Raw genomic sequence first — 19,233 nt, forward strand, 5'->3', positions numbered from 1 at the left:
CAGCGGTTCTTAACCGTTTTTGATTCACTGAGCCCTGAGCCCTTTTTAGTATATAATTTCTATAGCGGAGCCCTACTGCCCTCTTTCTTTTATGTACAGTTGAACTCGATTATATCGACTTCGCTGGTAACGACAACTCGGTTATAACATCATTAATTAATGGTACTAATTTCCCCGGAGAATAACGTTCACAGACCTCACTTATATAATGTCCAGTAAAACGCAATGACCTCAGATATAACACTTTTTCGTAATTCCGTTTTATCATAATTAGGGTCATACTATGGCACGTATATGTACGGAAAATTTCGTAATTTCATCCTTGCCATTTTTTCTTCTATTAAAGGCCCTTTTTTTACAACAAAGCATACTTTAATTCATAGACCTTATTAAAATAGGGGATGGATGTTTGTGTGTGTGATAATTATGGCTATAAATATCAAATCCGTCTCAACTCCTGGGCACACCCAGGCACGGTCCGAGGGCCTCGTGAAAATGAGACCTGGTCAAATTTTTGACAGCGAGTATGAAATTGGGTAGATATTTCTCTCTCTAGTCAAGCAAGGGAGACCAGAAAAATTCACTTTGACCATGGGCCTGTAATGCTGTTGAGACGGCACTGGCTGTGTTAAACATTTTGTCTCAGAGAAATGCATTTTAACTAGACTTGCTGTAGCACTTTATTTCTTGCCACTGGTTATTTATAAGGTTTGATCATTTTTGTCGCACCATGGTCATTTTCTGCACGCAAGTGCTAATTAGACCGGGACAATTAGCAACATTTTAGAGAGAATTGGCGATGTCCTGTATACATGATTTTAATTTTCCGTATTTTTCCTGATTAGAACTTCATGCACACATTATCAGATTTCATCTGAAAACATTTTTCACACTTAAAAGGTCTTGAAACATTGATTTGGTTGTGACGACATCTTTGGTTATAACAACAAAATTTCGTGAAATCGTGGATGACGTTATAATTGAGTTTGACTATTTATTAAATGATTTATTTTGTTTTTCCTCGCGTGGCCGTTAAGCCCCAGGAAGTGCACACGGAGCCCTTAGGAGGGAAACCTCAAAGCACCAGTTGAGAAATGCTAGCATAGAATAAATAAACTTCCCCACTTATAGGCATGTCATTTTTCTCCTCTTAGATTTCCCCTCAGAGCTTCAATATGAGGAATGTGCTGCTAATATTCATCTGACGACATGATGGTTAGTGTATGTTGTACTTGTTATGTGTGTTTATGTCAGCTTATATATGAGCAACATGTGCTAAGGAATGTTTATACAAGTCAGTTTCAGTGGCTGTCGCCACTTGCACTAAGGAGATATTCCAACACAATTTATTGATACAATCTTGAAAGATATAATCCACACGCATATATATATAGTACCCATAAATAGATATTGGAGCAGTTGATGTTTAATGCATCCTTTCCAACTGCTTCCCACATATGCATTCAACAAATAACATTTGTTTTTGTTTCAACATTACTCTTTAAATTAGTGTGTGTATAAAAAATAAATTTTACTTATTCATTACATTTAAATTATTTCTAACATTTTTTGTCAAAATGCAGCAACCTTGTTTTATTATTGAAATTTTTTTTCTATTTTTTTTATTACCAGAAGTGCAGGGCCCAGTATGGCCGCACCTGTTGCACACCCTCAAGGGCAGCCCTGCTGCCATACCATGATTAGCAGTAATTATTACATAAAAAACTAACTGAAATACTATTTCAGTTTAGGAAAATTGTCCACGAAGGATAAGATATCTCTACTATTTTGAATGAAACACACAAGGACACACAGTCTATTTTTATCTGTAGCAGAAGCTTTTTTGATAGTAGCAACTTATACACTAGAAAGCTTAATAGAAAGATTAAAGCAAAAAGTTCTGTGGAAGCAAAAATTGGATTGAAAAGTATAGATCTAACTAATACTAAAAACCTAAATGCTTTCTTTTCATATTTGAATCTGCTCGTGAAGCTAAATGTTGAAGAAATCAAATCAGGCCAAAGGATTCATTTACAGCAGCAGTAACTACTATTTTAAATTCCTTAATGCACATGCTAAATGTTTTTAAACAGACATTTGAGAAGAATCTTGCCATGATTAGTAGTTGGGTGATCAAAACATAACTTATAATTTTTTAACAATTATTGCATTATTAAAGAGTAAAGTTGAATGTTAATGGTAAATCATGCAACTAGAATTTTCACAAATAAAAATGGATCACATCACAAAAAATAACTTTGTGTTAAAATAAAATCACATGGGGGGAAAAAATACACTGTTCAATAATGAACTCTGAAAATAACTATACTTTCAAACACTACAAAACTATATTTCAGATATGAAACATTCTTTAACTGTTCCAATCGGCTATAAGCAATTAATAAAGCTGATTACACTAACTACAGTAATACATTATATATCTATATACTAGTAATATCTGATTATACAGTAGATTCTCACTAATCTGGCACAAAACAGAGCAGGGTGTGCTGGACTATCGAAATTGCCGGATTACTGGAAGCCAATTGAAAAAGCTCATTTAACTTTTTAATTTGCCAGCATTGAAATATACAGAGGAGAAATGCCTATTATGCTATTACTTTCCTATCATTGTTCAAGAATTCACAGCAATATGTCTCTTTTTTACACATGGGTATTTCTCTACAAAGTACAAGGGTTACAAATTGGTTTTAAAAAAGGTTTAAATCGTTCTCGCTTGGTTTGTCAAGAAATCATAAAAATCTCACAAGTAAAAATTGAATGTTTAAAAATTGTTTAGAAGCATCAATGCCAAAACAAGCTCAAAATATAAAATGTGTCAACTTTGAAAATATAAGAAAACCATGTTGCTTGAGAGCAACTTCGCCAAAGAAAGGTTTGCTTGCCAAATGAACTTCTGCACAAAGACATCTTTTCTTCTTCTAAGGAAGGGGGTTAAAAAACCCCAGCTAAAAAAACTGGATTATTGAAAGTCTACTGTAATTCCTCAAACTAAATAATTTTCAAACAACTTTTCCCCATTTGATTTTAAAAAAACAATGCAATGAGACTAAAAAAAAAGCCAAATATTTTTTGCATCTTTGGAAAACTGAAAACTTCTATTCAACTCTGCAGTTGAAGGGTTAATATACACCATTGTATGCTGGTATATACAAACAGGAAAGAAATTCAAAACTAAAGTGAAATAAAAATCTGGTTCTTGATTTAAAAAAAATGCAATACAGTTTACAAAAAAAGTCAATGACAGAAAAAAAATGGACACTTCAATAAAAAAAACATATAGTGAACACTCGTTCTAACAACCCCCTCATCATTCTGTTAAAAATGGATTTATATCAGGCAGTCATTGAAGCAAAAAGGAAAGGTACAGATGTGGCAACTTTTGGAGTCTAGAAATCAGAAGATTTTCCCGAAGGGGGGGGGGAAGCCCCTTACCCCCGCGCTGTCATAGCCATAATCAAAAAAAAATTTTAGTTCATTTTTGAGAAAATTAAAAAAAAATTAATTTCAATGAAGTCCCAAGGATGGTCCTGCATATTTCCCCGAGCAGAATATAATAATGCAAAACATTTGCAGCTCAATCTTTATGCAATCTGGAATGTCCCCAATTTTCAACACAACCATATCACTTAAGCTTTTTCCAGGCAGTCAGCACATGACAGCGTCTTACAGATCTCTTATACATCACAGCAGCTGCTGTAACCAAAGGCAATCACAGTTGCTACTGTGAAAAAGAATCCAGACCAGCCACATGGTGACACACCAAACCAAACAAAAACTGATTTGGAAGCATGGCTGAGGAGAGTGCTGGTGATTCTGATGGTGTGACAGAACTAATGAAACAGGAGCAGGGGAAATTAACATATATATACTGAGTCTAGCATTGTCACGAGTGAGAAATTCACATGAGCTGGCAAACTGGTTTTCCAAAACATTGCCTGTGTAAAAAAAAGGAAAACAAAAATCAGTTTTTAGGCTCATGCTAGATGAGCATGATTATCGCTGTGCATAGAAGATGACGGATGGCATAACGAGTTGTCAGTCGAGCGCTGTTTTTCACTGAGAAGCCCATTTTGTAGTAGAAAAACCACCGTCCATCAAGAGCCGAGTGATTTTCACCATGAGCGATCATCTCTAATTTTATTTGATCTTCATTCTGCAAAGTGCACACTGGAAATGACATTGCAGTTAACACTCGTAATGTTTTGCAAAATAAAAAGAAAATATAATTTTTGGCTAAAATCTGGAGAAATTTCTAAAAATTCCAGAGAGGAAGAGGGAAAAAAATCAGAAATCCGGAGAACTGGCAGGTCTGCATCCGGAAAGTTGTTGATATAAACATTTTTTTAGCCTTATTCTCCCTAGCCCTCATATTCATCTCAATTTCAAAATTTATGTTTATCTAATTGAAAAACTGTGAAATTGGTTTCAGCAGACAGATGAGTATGAATAAGTTACCAAATGCTTGAAACATCCAGAACCAATTTTATGGTCTCATTTTCAGCATTTAATTTAGTTAAGTGGGCTTTTTCAAAGTGTTGTTTATATGCATCACCCAGAGGCAACGAAGAAACTGAGAAGGTTAATGTACCATGTGCTGTAATGCACAGTTGTTATAACGAGCATTACCCATAGTTTTTTTCTAAATGATCTCTTAAAATAAATCAACTTGAAGACATCAGACGAAATTATAAATTTTATATCTGTCTATAGGAAGTGCAGCACAAATACTTCTACTTAAAAAAAATAGTTGGCATTTTTCTTTAGAACTTAAGTAAAAACAGCTTTTTTCCTTCAATTCGTGTATACAGGGTGTTCTGTTAATACACAGACAAACTCAAAGGGTTGTTAGTAGACATAAAGAGGAACAAAAAATTGCAATGGAACATGGTGGTGTAAACCATGTTGGAAGGGTGAAAATTGTGAAAAACGCATGCAGGTTTTGACGTCACGTTGAAACGACAAAAAATATAAAAGTACAATAACTATATAACAATAACTATATACTAATAACTATAAGAAGATTTATTTGAGTAATAATTACAAGAGTTGTTGGAAGTGGCGGCCGCTGATGTCATTGCACAGTCTACAACGATGTAAAAACAATTCCCGGATGGGCTTGAAGCAGACAATCAACTGTTACATGTGCTTACTACTGCGATAGCGCTAATTTACATCGTCCACAGGGCGTGATCCTACCCCAGCACATGCCTTTTGCAATGCTGCTTATGTCAGCAGATATGGTGCGTGAACGCATTCAGCGAACAACTGACATCCACCTTTTGTCTCCTCTGGACTCAGAACCTGCATGTGTTTTTTACGATTTTCACCCTCTCAACATGGTTCGTGACACCATGTTCCATTGCAATTTTTGTTCCTCTTGATGGCTACTCACAACCCTCTGAGTTTGTCGGCCCATTAACAGAACACCCTGTATATATACATTTTTTTTTTCAGGAGCACAACACAATATTTATAGTGCCATAATTTAAAAAAAACTAAAGCATGCTTACAGGTTCAGCAAAGGCGTTGTCCCAAGTTACTGTTGCCCAAGCATGTGGTTCTTGATTACCGTGAACAATAACTACGACAGGAAGTGACAGGGTCTAAAACAGTGGATAAGAAATTGAAATGAAAAAATAAGATTGAGTTTTCGACTGTTTCTAATATATGTATTAGCTGCTGTTTCTCAACCTTAAGATAAAAAACCAGCTCAGTTAATTTTCTTCTGAAGTTAGTGCTGGTATCAAAAAAATATACTTTAACAACTACAACCCTGGTCTAAAGCATATTGAGGCAATTTACAAAATTTTATACCTGAAGAGACAAGTTGTATAATGTGGAGTGTGGCGTATATGTTATGTGTTAATCGGATACTGTCATCAATTTCTCAAATTGGCATGACATGTGTATATATACACATATATATGTTGAGGATCTGCTGCTTGCTGTGGCATGGCTTTATTGAAGGAAAAGCACATTTACACTTTAAATGTTTTTAGGTCAGCAAAAATGTTTATCTGTCAATCTAGATTGTACTGTTTTACTTTATTACTTTCAACATTCTTCTTTTATCACTATATGCGGTCAAATTTAAGAGCTTCCATTCTTTAATTCTCTAAATGCCTTTTTCTTTTCAAGATAAAAATTATTATGCACATTATCTGTGAATCAAAGAGGTTGTGATACACAAACACACTGTTTTATGAAAAAAGGGTATGACATCATGAAAAACAGAGAAAAGTTTCTCTGAAAATTACACCAATTGGTTTACTACCCGAACTGATTCTAACAGGTCTTTGGAAGTGTAAATAAATTTCTCTATTATTCCAAAGTTGGTTCTACAAAAACAAGAAACCGTTTACTATCTGCTTTACCCAAAAAAAAGGTAGACAAAACTAACACCACCATGATCACAAGAAAAAAATTCATCCATAGCTGAAGCATGCTCAAAAAAGGTAGTCGGAATCAGTAAGAAACAAATCCAAAATAGAGCTACCCTAGTGGATTCCGAAACCTGTTGATACAAAAAATTACCGAAAAAAATTTTAAGGAAATCTATTTCATTGATCTCTTGCCGAAAGATCCCTCAATCGATATTTGGATAAAATTGGATATCCTCTTATGCTTACACATAAAAGAAATTATCATTATGTAGCTTGGAAATCTAATTAGGATCCCTATTAGATGGTTTATAACACACCCTGACAATAAGCTTATAGCTTTTGTTTTTAAATTCCACTTATGTAATTTCGATTTCACTAACTTGTGATACACTCTCTAGCATGTAAGCATAATTTAACATATTATATCAAGACTTCCCCTCCCCCCCTACCTGACATATTTCTGAAAAAGCATAGTATCCAGATATGTGTAAAAAAAGATTCATTTCCATCATTTGCTCAAGTTTCAGTTATGACTATAAAAAGTAGGTTCCCCACAGCAATCAGTTTCAAAAAAAGTCTTTCTCATTTCCCAAACTTTGAGCATTCATTAGAACATATTTTAATTTCCCCACAATGTATTGTTAATTGAGAAACCATCCAAGTCGATATTGTTTAGTCCTCTAGTTTCACTCTCATCATTTTCAATGATTACCCCACATTCCCTTCTAACTGGCAAATTGTTAAAAAAAGACAAGATTGAAACTTACAATAGTAACAACAAGTTGATGAAACTGAACACGAAAATCAGGAGACAATGCAAATCAATGGGTTAAAGATGCAGTTTACACATCACCCCCCCACTTCCTCAATGATCCCGATACATAGTCAGACCCACTTTTATTGATCAAAAAACACAAGACAGAAAGAAAACTACAAAACAAACACTATTTTTGACCCAAAGGGATATAATCCTTCCATGGGTAATAAACAGTAACACGAATGAACAATATTCTCAGCAAACTTGAAAGTGTACAAAAACAATACTCAACAATATTACACAATAATATTCAATATCAACTTTTTTTTAGAAAATTCCTTAAATGTTTAAATGTTGCCCCTCTCTCAAATTACAGTGATTAGTTAATTATCAAATAAAATGAACTGTTCAATATGTTATTTCAAATATGCAATTTATTATAGCTCTTTTAAACATATTAGGGGCCGTTCAAGTATTATGCCATCATCGCTGGGGGGGGGGGGTTCAGATTTGCTGACTTTTGATGACAAGAAGGAGGGGGGGGGGTTTGGATAATGCTTACATCATCAACCACCTTTTATGAAAATATGAAATATTTTTAATGGCATCTTACTCAGTGCGCCAAAAACGAGAAAAACCTTTCGATAGTTTGTGGGCAATTGAAGTAGCATCCTCCTATTGATAAGTGCCCTACAGAGCCACTTCAGTGATCTCAATGTTTCGCGGATCCAAGTTATCTGGAAATGTATCCGGGCCGCTTAAGTGCTCTGGAACTGTGCCACGCATCACTGAAATAATCTGAGAATGGGCCGCAGGTAATTTGAGTGATGTAGAACCGCGCTGGGGGCCAGTTAAGTGCTCTAAAACTATGTCACATGTCACTCAAGGGAGCTCTAAATGTGTCACGTATCGCTTAAGTGTTATGGAACTGTGTCTCGGGTAATTTAAGTGAGCTGAAAATATGACACGGGCCGCTTAAATGTTCTGGAAGTGTACCACGGGACACTTAAGCGATCTGTAAATGTGCCACTTAGTTCATTTTTACGAAATTAGGTTTGAAGAGGCCAGGCCGCATCAAGTAACCCCCAGGACCATATTTGGTCTGCAGGCCAAGGAACTTTATGTGATTTATCATTATATGGCTTAGAGGATTGGTTGCAATGAATTTATTAAAGATAAATTTTGAGTTCATAGCCTTCAAATAACATTGAAATTAACAGAAATAGATTATAATAACATATAAATGTATTTTCCTCCGAAATTTAAATTTAAAAAAAAAGTATTTTTTTAAATTAAAAAATTAATTTTTGATTGTTGGAAGGGGACACGAGAGAGCCCCTATGCCCCCCCCCCCCCGGCCGTGTATGTCTCTGATCCCACCAATATGCGTTAGGATTCAGAGAGGCAGAGCTGATGACGAAATTTTGCTGACAAGGGGGGGAGGGGGGTCAAAAATGGATAAAAATTTGCTTACGCAATACTTGAACGGCCCCTTAAGTGAAATCTGTTTTCTATTAATACCATTAAATTCATTGCATAACCTTGGAGCAAGAAAACAAGGATTTTTTTATAAATTGTTTTCTTGGTAATGGTATGATATAGATTTTCTGTTTGCATAGTACTTCTTTGTGTAATTGCTCTGTTGTGATACCAGTCAGGATTTTTATACAAGAACAGCAATACTTTATATAAGTAATGTTGAAGTATGTTAAAATGAATTAGTGATACATCACATTGTGAGAAATTATTAATGTGCAGAATATCTCGTCAAAAAAATCATATAAATGGCTTAAAGATAGAATAGAATTTTTGTATGTTCCTCCCCAGACAGTTAATCCATGTAATATATGTAGGAATACCCATGCATAGAACACTTCTCTCAAACTGTTGCATGAAATAATAGATTTTAATTTAAACATCAAACTCATAATTGCTCTCAGTTTATTAACAATTAAAGTAATATGATCTTTCCATTTCATGTTGGACGAGATAACTAATCCAAAAGATATTTATAATTTACTACTCTTTCTATATAAGCACAACTACAAATAGTATCAGGATGAAAATCAACACATTCATGAAATTTGATTTCAGTTGTCTGAGTATTTAGATTCATTAAATTAAAATGCATCCATTTGGCTGTACTCGCATTAAGTTGTAGTCGAAGGCTCTTAATTCTTTTACTTATGGTGTAAATGTTTCTAAATTTTTTTATCAAATCTTCAGTTGTGTCAGCAGTACAAATTAAGACAGTATCATCTGCGAATGACACCAAATGACCAGAAATATTAAAATTATCTTTTTCATTTATATAAATTAACACTTTCGGGTCTAAGCCCGAGCCTGACTCGGGATGCCGTTTTTGTTCAAAGGAACAAAACATTTAACTCTAGCAGCTATAAAATGGCTGAATATATATGTGTTCTCAGTGTTTTTAAACATAATCTATAAATCCTCTAGTTCCAAAAAAATAATTAAATAAATATATATATATATATATATATATATATATATATATATATATATATATATATATATATATATATATATATATATATAGATGGCAGCAGCCAACCGATGTAGCTTGTAGCTTTATGAAATAATGTAGAAGTATAGTTGAAACACATTTGTCTTCCTAGGTAAGGTAGCCATGTTTGTTGATGACAAGATGATTTTTTTTCAATAAAAACCATTTTTAGATATTTGTACAATATTTGGATAAGTTTTTATTCAGAATTGCTTAAAATTTCATGTTAAAAATGTTTTCTTAGGCTGAATTTTTTTTTTTAAACTCTAAAACATAATAACTAATGAGAAATAATTAAAAAAAGTAATACCTTTAAATAATTGCTATATTATGAAAGAAAAAGAGTTTGAAATTTCTAACTAAAAAAAGTGTTGAGATGTATATATTCTAAGTATTTAAAAAAAAATCATGAAAAGTGCCAAAAACCCTCAGTCCACAGGGACAAACATAGTCGAAATAGCTCAGACCCGAAAGTGTTAAGAAACATATTGGTCGCAAAACCGATCCCTGGGGTACACCTGTATTTATTTTTTTTAAATCACTTATACCAGAGATGCCACTGACACGCTATAAAGCATCAAATACCCAAAATTTCAGGAAAGGACGCATAAAAATTTGATTCATGCATCTTCTGGGAAGCGTTCCTTCCTAGTTCCAAAATTAAAAAAAAGAAAAACCTCCAACTTTTTCCCTTTTTTTAGTCTATCGCAATTGTGTGACCTTGAAAAAGTGGTTTTACTACTTTGTATACTGTACTCTATTGTGTCGATATACTCCCAGGTTGTTGAAGATATTTAGTTTCCCTTAATGAGGGACCGTGTACAGAATTTTAAAAGAGAATTTCAGAGTTTTTACTCAACTGCGGATTTTCTCCCCTCTGGTTACATATCGGAAATTACGGTACTTTCACGGCTATCTGCAGTCATTCAAAGACAGTGGTCTGTATGGCATAAATTCGCATTGTTCTTACAAGATTACGAACACACATTTTCTGAAAAATCGTACAGACATTTTCTGAGATCCGAGGAAAAAAAAACAAAAAAAAATGAATCTGTAAAAAATTGAATATCCACAATTTTATCTAGCTGCTATGTGGTAGTGTCACAGCATCTCATCACAAAAATCATGGGTGTGCACCCAGAATCGGCTTTTGGAGGGGCAGAACGATTTCTTCCACAGAAATTGTTGGTCACTAATGCTCAAAAAGAATTTTAAATTAACATAGTATAAGACTATTTTTTTTAATATATTTTAATTTTCTACAAAATTATTTTCAATTTTTCATTTCCTTATGAGAAGGGGGGCGCTCGGGCACCATACCCCCAGATTTTGCTTTTGGTGAATATCCGGGTTTGAATGCATGATTGCGCAGTGGTAATCGGCTAAAAATACGATTTTCTAAGGTTTCCAATTTTGAGTTGGCTATTCCTTTGAAAAAAGCTCTAGTTGCCAATCACACAAACCTACAACACAAATATGTATACATTAAATTTAAAATCCATACATTATCAGTTTGGAGGATAGATGCAGGGCCGCAACTAGGGTGGGGAAAGAGCAGGCAGGTCTAGTGTCCCCCTCCCGGGCTCTGGGCTAGAGGAGGCATCGAATTCACCCTTTATAACTGCTTTTTCTACATTATACTTGGTGCCAAAATGTGTGTTTGCCTTGTTTGAGAAAGTATCTAGTTGCGGCTCTAGATAGATGGCACCACCTACTGAACACAAAACACGCTAAATGCTGGGTACACACACACAAACACGCTTAAGTTTCATCAACACAAATCTCCAGTATTCAGGTGTTAAAATATGTGACAGTTAAATGGCGACAGATCAGAGTGGTGGACCATCAGGGAGGGAAAAAATAAAATTCTACCAGGAAATTGCTTCGCAAGGATTGGTATGAAATCCTTGCTCGTATGAATAGAGAATCGAAAGATAAGTGTCAGAGAAAGTGTATACTGAAAGAGAAAAATAGAGAGAGAATCTCATTTGCTTTTTAAATTTAAATCAGAAGATATGATTAAAAGAGATGAGAGTTTTTTAAAGAAATGAAAAATCAATCAGAAGGGAATTTATAGATTGATTTATTGTAATATATAAATTTATATATATATATATATATATATATAGATAGATTTATTGTATATTAACAATAACTGTATATAACAATAAATATATATATAATAGATTTATTGTAAATATATAAATGTGTACCTCTAACTTTTAATTACAGTGGATCCTGCTTATAACATTTTTCGAAAAACGGTCATAAAAAACATACGCAGGAAAACACTTCAAACGGGAAATCTTAATAAGAATTAGTTGGGACCATGAAAATCTGTTGTACTGAGTGGAAAAATGTTCTAAATGGGAACAATATAAGCGGGATCAACTGTATATTTGCTTTAGATTTGTTATATGTGCTACATTTCATGTTAAATTCTCATTAATGGGCTTTTTTGCAAGCTTTTCCTACCAGTAGACAATAAAAGTAAATGAACCTTTAGATAGAACATGTTTTTAGAAATGAATTATTTGGTTCACAGAGATACCTCCTACTCAGAACATGGCCCGCTGCTGTGTCTCAATGAAGAGATATAAAATCATAATAAGATATGATAAAATAAAATATAAGCAGATGATATTCTAATATTTTTAAGTTTTTCTAATAAAATATCCCAATTGACTGAATCAAATGCCTTACTAATATCAATAAACAACGCTGTGCTCCCTTTTTATGATTATTTATATTTGTTATGTAATCCATAAATTTAGTCATAGCCATTTCAGTATTCATTTTTTCTCTAAAACCAAATTGACAATGTGAGTAATAATTAATAGCTTTTAAATAGGAATTTTAAGTTGTAGTTTAATCCATTTTTCTATTAATTTCGACCTAACAGGTAATATTGATGTAAGTCTGTAGTTGTTCAGATCCTCTTTGTTACCTGTTTTGTATATGGGTGTGACAATAGATTGTTTGATTTCAGTAAAAAAATTCTGATACTTAGAGATTTGTTGATCAGATGAATTATATAACCGAAGAGTGGTGACGATAATCTTGAGCATTCTGGGTGTTAAGCCATCACTTCCTGCAGGTTTTCTATTTAATGATTTAACCAAATTATCAAGCTGTGTGAAATTAATTTCTCGAAGAACAAATGAATTAATATTAGAATTTTCAATATGAGTAAAATTACTCTCTTGATTGTTTATATCATTTTTTACCATTCTTAGCAAGGGTCTGAACTTAACAAGCAAATTAATCCGTTTCGTTGGGGATTATCTCGAAAGCAGAATATGCTGAAATGTTTGATGTATATTGCATAACAATTAGTGCCGTTGCAGAACAATCTGGAAGAATTTGAAGAAAAGTGTAGAAAAATGCTATTATAGATGGGAATTTTTAAAAAAGAACATTTTCAGTCAGCTGAGGGCTTGTTGTAGAAAAATGCAAAACATTCAGCTTCTGCTTTGGGGGGTGTAATGCTAACTGCACAGCAAATATGTCGCTTATAGCAAGCAGGTATTTTACAGTAGTTGGGATTAACCATTGGTTTAAAATGGAAACTTGAAAAATATATATACAGTAAAACCTTCTTTAACTGCCACCTCCGAACATGGTAATCTCCAAACACTGGCCACAATTTGTTTGAACCGAACTCGTTCCATAGACTTAACATTACAGGTAACCTCCGAACAACACCCACTTTGGCCATGGAGTCAAAAGAAAAAATATGCATATCACTATGAGGAAAAATAATTTTCATGCTGATTTTCAAGGGAGTTTTTCCCACTCGAACTCTATGGGGGAAGAAAATTATGTATGCTTTCTTTTCCTGGGTATAAATGCTACTTGGGTACACTGAAAGTAGTGGAGAGGGGAAAAGAGCCACTGAAGCAATCTATAATTGTGCCAAGGGCCATTTAAGTGATCTGTATATGTGTCCGGGTCACTTAGTGATCTGGAACAGCACCCCGGGTCACTAATGTGATCTGAGAATGAACTTCAAATATAATACATTATATAATTATCATCAATTACAAAAAGGATTACCATTCTTCGTTACATAGATTGATAATTTTTTTTTCAGAAATAAAACGGCTATTCCCAATAACGGCCACATTTTCATGGTCCCGTTAGTGGTTGTTATTGGGAGGTTTTACTGTATATGTAAAAGAATGAGAGAAAATGATAACCGCTCACAACCCCCGGAGAATTGCTACCAGAATTTTTCTTTTTCATGCGTTGTGTTTGTTTCCCCCACCCCCTTTCAGGATGGGGTTGCTCAAAAGCAAATTTTTAACTGTTAAAGTTAAATATAATTTTCTGGTAGCAATCAAGTTTTAAAAAAGTTGGGAAACACTATTTTATATGTCAGATATGAATATAATCTTATATTATCGCTTTAAGTACTTAATTACCCACATTTAATTTTTTTCACTTGAGAATAGATTTAGTGAGTGACCAGATTTAACAAGCATTTTCACTGAAAAAGGACTCCTTGTTATAAGTTCAGTGTTATCACAGAATCGAGCATTAAACTTAGTAAGATGGATGTTCTATATGACACGTCAGACATTGCTCATTAAAAGAATTTCAACTGTTTTTGCAATATTAAATATTTCCTAGCCAAGCAGCAGTTCACTACAGTTGCAGATGTTAAAAATTTCACACACATTCCCCCACCCTTTTTATTTTCAAACCTAAGTCTGCACAGCCATCATATCCATCTGCTGCCAAAAGTATGGCAAAAGTTTATGCTAATGGGTAATATTTTGTTGAATTTTTTTGAGGGGGGGGGGGAGTAATTCCACACACACACTCAACATTTCTGCTTCCCCTTTAAAATTATTCAAAATTATTAAAATTACTGAAACGCCTGCATACTCTAAATGCCTTCTTACACACTACAGCATTTGTTCTCAAAGTGTGTGTCTTGGCTCCTAGGAGCATTGTAAGAACTTGGTATATCACTCATCTAACACATATGAGGTCAGGGTGTGCCAGATTATCAAAAATCACCAGATTACTGGAAGCTGGTTGAAAAGCCATTTGAATAATACGGTCATCATCATCAACCATTTTCAATCCACTGCTGGATGAAGGTCTCCTCTAAATTTTTCCTTGTTTTTCTGTTTGATGCTTTAGCCATCCAGTTGACTCCAACTACTTTTCTGATCTCATCGACCCATCTTGTGTGGGGACGCCTTCGCAGACGTATAACACCACGGGGGTACCAACCCAGAATACTTGTGCTCCATCTGTTGTCCTGTCTTCTTGCAATATGTCCAGTTCCATTCTAAATATTTCTCGTTAAATTTAAACGTTAAATTCTTTCCACGATATCATATACCTTTGAGTGGCTTCTTATCCAAGTGATTGGTTGTCTGTCTCTTCTTATGATGTCTAACATACATCTTTCCAGACTCCTGTGTGTTGTCTGTAGCCTTTGTATTGTCTTGCTTGTAAGTGTCCAATTTAATGATACAGTAAATGTGATTTGTTAGAATTATGAAGAATTTTATCATTCAGATATTATGACTTTTGCAAACTATGAAACAGACCAATATCATAACATGAGTAAAAATTTGTTGATAGTTATCAGGATTTCGGTTTGTCAATTTTTTTCCATCAAAAGTTTTTTTGACTCTGAGGTTGAACCAGATTTTTTTTCCCCCAATAAATTATCATAAATTATCATTAATGCGCTGCAAGACTGTAGGAGGTCAGAAGGTGTACCCTTTCCTTATCAACAATAGTTTCTATACTCGGTTCACAATGCCTTATTTGGGCAGTAATAGCAGCTATATAAATGGTCCACCTATAGTAGAAACAAATGTATAGTAAAAAAAAACCCTTCAGTTTTTGGTCAGTTTCTTTCAGTTTCACAATTACTCAGCTGAAACACTAATATTTTTTTTTTGAGGGGAGGGACTATGAAATGTACTGCACATTAAAAAAATTATAATTCGTATAAAACACAGACAGTTTCATTCAAACTCCTAAAAATTATTCTTCGAACTCCTCCTGATTTTGCCCAATCTGAAAAAAAAAAAAAAAAAACCCCGGGTGAAAAACCCACAAAAAATTACACCTTAAAACTGCACTTACTTCGCAAAATTTTAAGTGATCCGTGGCACATTTAGAGATGATATGTGGCACAGTTTTAGAACACTGGTGCGGCCACCAGTGCAGTTCTACATCACTCAAGTTATTAGCAGCACATTCCTAGATTACTTAAGTGATTCGTGGCATAATTACAGATCACTTGTATGATGCACGGCACAAGTACAGAGCACTTAAACAGATCATGGCACTTTTCCAGATCACTTGTATAACGCACGGCACAAGTACAGCACACTTAAACAGACCATGGCACTTTTCCAGATCACTAGGATCTGCCAAGTATTTGAAGATCACTGAAATGGCTCTGTAGGGGACTCGATAGGGATTGTTCAGGTGCCCAAAAATCAGTGAAAAGTTTTACTCGTTTTTAGCGCACCAAGTAAGACGCCATTAAGACTTTATTTTTATAAAGGGTGGTTGATGACGCAATCATCCTTCAAAGCTCCCCCCCCCCCCCCCTTATCATCAAAAGTCAGCAAATGGGAACCCCCACCATTGATGTAATACCTGAATGACCCCTAACATAAAGACACACAAAAGTTATTTTCTGAAGGTTAAAAAAAAGTGGGTTCAGCTAGCGGCTAGTCTTCCCCCCCCCCCTTCCTGTAAAACCAGATGTAGCTCGGCATCACCTCCTAGAGATAGAAGGCCTCCGCACTCTCTGTTTGTGACGTCAGTAAGTAGTCCATTTTCCCTCAGAATATTCAGGAAAAAAAATTCCCTGCTCATGCCAGTATCAATGTTGTAAGGAAAAGAAATGATCGAGCTTAGAATTGGCGATTTTTATGCCCCACAACCAATCACTATGCGGCTTTTGTGAGGCAATCAGGAAGATTCTACGCCAAAATAAGAAACAAAATACGATGCTGTGTGGCAAACTTGCTAGGTAGTTTGAATGAAGTTTATGGCAAACACTGCAGAGGCCTTCTATCTCTAGGAGATGATGGGCTCGGGCTCTGTCCCCTAAAGCAGAGTTTTCCTAGGAGCAGATTTTCTGTGGCGCGTGCAACGCGAATCACCCAGCGCAACATGCTGTCCACTCACCAATAAGAAAAGCAGTACGACTGTTTTCTTACAGAGCGTAATACGGGTAACAACAGCACCTTACATTGGGCGTGATTGGTGGACTGCTTCTGAAGGAGTTAAATGCATCGCATGCCATGCATTTCACAGATATTCATTTTTGTGTTGTGTGTTCTCTCTCCCTTCTCTTCAAACCAGAGCCTGCAGCTGATAGAGTAGCTGACGCCAGCGTTATATACTATATAGCTATCCTGAGCTGGCGCGTCATGCTTGGAAAACACAAATTTTAACGTATCTGGATCCGATCCCTCTACGTTAATGATGATCTCGTCGTTATGTGGGAAATTCCTGTTTATTTTAGACCCATCAGCTACTGGAAACCACCAGAGGGCCCGCTGGCGTACTGGTAAGGGCCAGAATGTTGGCTTAGTTTGGCAGGTGGGGTCTTACGGCTATCGATTGAGAACGGGCCAGATGTCGGGCTGCTGACGTCCCATATAAATTAATTTCCCTCATGATAACTGTCGCTATTTTCGTGGAGAGATCTGGTTCCAATTCCCATATAGTTGGGATGAGGGTTAATTGTTTGTCTTAAAATTTTATTATTTTTCATAAAAGGGACCTCCCAGAGATGGTATTACAATGTCTCGTTGTGTGGAAAACTTAGAGTTGTACTCACTTGTTTTTGGCGGGGGCTGCAGATCTCCGTCGGAACACTTCATTTTTCAATATTGTTTATTCAATGTTGATGTAGTCAGGAGAGTCTGATAAGCTCTCCGGATTGCGTCATGTTGCCAGGTTTCTGATATATATTTTTTTGTGTGTTTATTTTTGTAAACGCATGAATATGCGAATGTGATGTTTTTGTTGAGGTGGAAAGGCCTTATGAGGACATGTGGTCCTCAATTTTTATGAAATGTATGTGTATAAATTACTCCCTCTTTGGCTAACCAACGCTCTGTCTTTGTAATACTCATTCAACTAAAACCCTTTCCTGTTTCCCGGTATGTCCGGAATCGAAAAAGGTCCAGATCAGCACCAGGCAGATGCTCTGTTGAGGGCCAGATCAACAAGATGAAAGGTTATTGCACTTACCCTTGACGAAGCCAGTGTAACATGTTCTCCTCCGGGTCATGTTTTCCTTAATTAATGTCAAGAGTGTACTTACCTTTAGAGTTCTTAATCTGTTGGTGTCTCCCGGGAGAGATGTCACCTAGTCTCATTGGAGGTTGTTTTCCTTCGTATGTTCTAAGTTTTATGTTAACATAAGTATTTCGTTTGCGGACCTCCGTTGGTAAACTTTCCCAATTGTCGTTGGTCATGTTGGGTGAACCTGGCCAGTTCGCCTGACATATTGCCAAACGGTAATTTAATGTTTATAATAATATTTGGAAATTATATGCAAATTATACCGATGTTCTTATTGTTGTGACGTAATATTTTTCATGATGTGACGGAATATTTCCGCCATCCAAGTGGACCAAAATACTTGTTCCCCACTAGCTTATATATACAAGTTGCGGTTACTGAACGATTGCATTACATCTCATCACATCTCATTGCATTTCTCTTCACCTCACTCGTTTAACGAGTTCGGTGTTCCGATGTTATAGCACAGTGGTGCTAATTTTTCTAGTCAGGTCTAATGTAACGTGACCTCATCTAGCCTCAGGCTTGGAATCGTATCCTATCACGAGTATCTAGTTTTATATTTGTGTCTCGGCAGGTCCGAAGTTTTAATAGTAGCTTTATATAAGAGCGATGGCTTGGTTCTTCTAACACTAACCGGGTGATGTCGAAAAGGTCTCTACCCAGGGTTCCTGGTCTAGTTGGTATCGCCAACTATGTGAAATAGATGTGTCGATAACGGCTGTTCTCAACATCTGCCTCATCGCCGCCTGATTTCCGATCTCCTGCAGCTCTAGCTCTTCGGCACCCACTGGATTGACATCCGACGATTGTCTCTTCTACAGATTCACATCTGTTGCTTTGCCAGACTCTTGGTTCCGATGTTGTGCTAATTCGAAACAGTGCACCTTGAAATGGGAAACACGGCTCCCAGCCGGCTTCACCGATCTCGGGGCCAATGAGAATCTGCCTCTGACGGGTCTCGTCTCAGCAGACATCCACTTCGAAACCAGACTTTGTGTCTCTCCTATAACCATATGCCGAAGTTCCGGACCTTCCCCAGGTAAGTGAAATATATGAAAAAATCTCTGTGATACGTTTATATTTTTAATTTAACGTTAAACTAAATTTTTAATATCGTTGGAAAATTTCTCAATTAATATTGCAACTGTGTTTAGTTTTAATAATTGAATAAATGTCTTGATTTGAACACTGTTGTCGTTTTATTTCCTTGTGCTGTCAAAAAACTTGAGGATAAAAAA

At 35.5% G+C, this 19,233-nt stretch overlaps 1 protein-coding gene across 2 annotated transcripts in view; it reads right to left on the reverse strand.

Moving 5' to 3' along the window:
* Positions 1 to 19,233, reverse strand: part of Stat92E (Signal transducer and transcription activator Stat92E) — a 193,724-nt gene that overhangs the window by 80,476 nt on the left and 94,015 nt on the right. For both annotated transcript variants that reach the window (XM_089253448.1, XM_089253447.1), the window contains exon 15: positions 5,535 to 5,627. In XM_089253448.1, coding sequence (XP_089109574.1) covers positions 5,535 to 5,627 — 93 coding nt within the window. The remainder of the gene's footprint in view (positions 1 to 5,534; positions 5,628 to 19,233) is intronic.

This window comes from Pholcus phalangioides, unplaced genomic scaffold, assembly GCF_987345545.1.
Source record: "Pholcus phalangioides strain wild (caught in Gottingen) unplaced genomic scaffold, Ppha-v1.0 ptg000039l_1, whole genome shotgun sequence".
Classification (NCBI taxonomy): Eukaryota; Metazoa; Arthropoda; class Arachnida; order Araneae; family Pholcidae; genus Pholcus; species Pholcus phalangioides.